At 43.9% G+C, this 1,049-nt stretch overlaps 1 protein-coding gene across 1 annotated transcript in view; it reads left to right on the forward strand.

The window, feature by feature from the left end:
* SEPTIN6 (septin 6) overlaps positions 1-1,049 on the forward strand; it is a 65,532-nt gene that overhangs the window by 30,512 nt on the left and 33,971 nt on the right. The window contains exon 4 of the mRNA XM_006168259.2: positions 302-463. Within this exon, the coding sequence (XP_006168321.1) occupies positions 302-463 (162 nt within the window). The remainder of the gene's footprint in view (positions 1-301; positions 464-1,049) is intronic.

Below are 1,049 nucleotides of genomic sequence, written 5' to 3' on the forward strand. Positions count from 1 at the left end.
GAAGGGATTGTGTTGTGCCCCTCCCCCCTGGGGGTGGGGGTTGATTTCTCACTTTCTGTCTATGTCTCTGTCTTTCTGGTGAGCGCACGTGCCCTATAAGTAAAAAACCTCTCCAAAAAGAAAAAAAAAATGCCACCCAGGAGGGTTATATTCGTTATTGTTTATTAGATTGTTATTTGGCTATGAGACGGCCAGTCCTAGACCAATGGGCTGAGCTGCTCTGGCAGCTGGCGGAAGTCCTAGGTCATGCTGCTATCATTGCGGGTTTCCAACAATAATCCCACTCTGCTCCTCTTCCCAGGTGAACATCATCCCCATCATTGCCAAATCAGATGCCATTTCTAAGAGTGAGCTAACGAAGTTCAAAATCAAAATCACCAGCGAGCTTGTCAGCAACGGAGTCCAGATCTATCAGTTCCCTACAGATGACGAGTCAGTGGCAGAAATCAACGGAACCATGAACGTGAGTGAGAGCACAGGGGCTCAACTTTCTCACCATTTGCTCTTTCAGATGATTATTTTAAAGTTTGTTTATTTCCTTTCATAAGCAAGAGGTACAGAGAAAGAGGCAGAGAGACAGCACTTCCCATAGGATCTTGACATCCCCCACCTTCAGTCAGCTTCAGACTGCCCAAGGTCATGGGCACACTTGTACCCAGCATGTACAAGGAGGTCTCCGGACCTGAACCCAGAACCTTCCCATTAGATCAGCCTCACACAGCATCGTGTTACCACTGCACCACCACCCAGCCCTCTATTATTATTATTTTACAAAATACTGGGTCATCGAAAAAGTCCTGATGCATTTTGACAAAGAAAACCATAGAAAGTTTTTTGGGGCCAGCAGGTGGCATGGTGGTTAAGGGCATTGGACTTCCTACATAGCTGACCGTGGTTCAAATCCCAGACCTGGTGGCTTGCTTTCTCACTTTCTCTCTCTCTCTCACACTCTGTCCCTCTCTGGTCTAAATAAATAAATAAATAAATAAATAAATAAATAAAATATAGTTAAATAAAATAATTCTTTTTTTAAAAAAAGAGAAAAACAT

Source organism: Tupaia chinensis, unplaced genomic scaffold, assembly GCF_000334495.1.
Source record: "Tupaia chinensis unplaced genomic scaffold, TupChi_1.0 Scaffold145659_1, whole genome shotgun sequence".
Classification (NCBI taxonomy): Eukaryota; Metazoa; Chordata; class Mammalia; order Scandentia; family Tupaiidae; genus Tupaia; species Tupaia belangeri.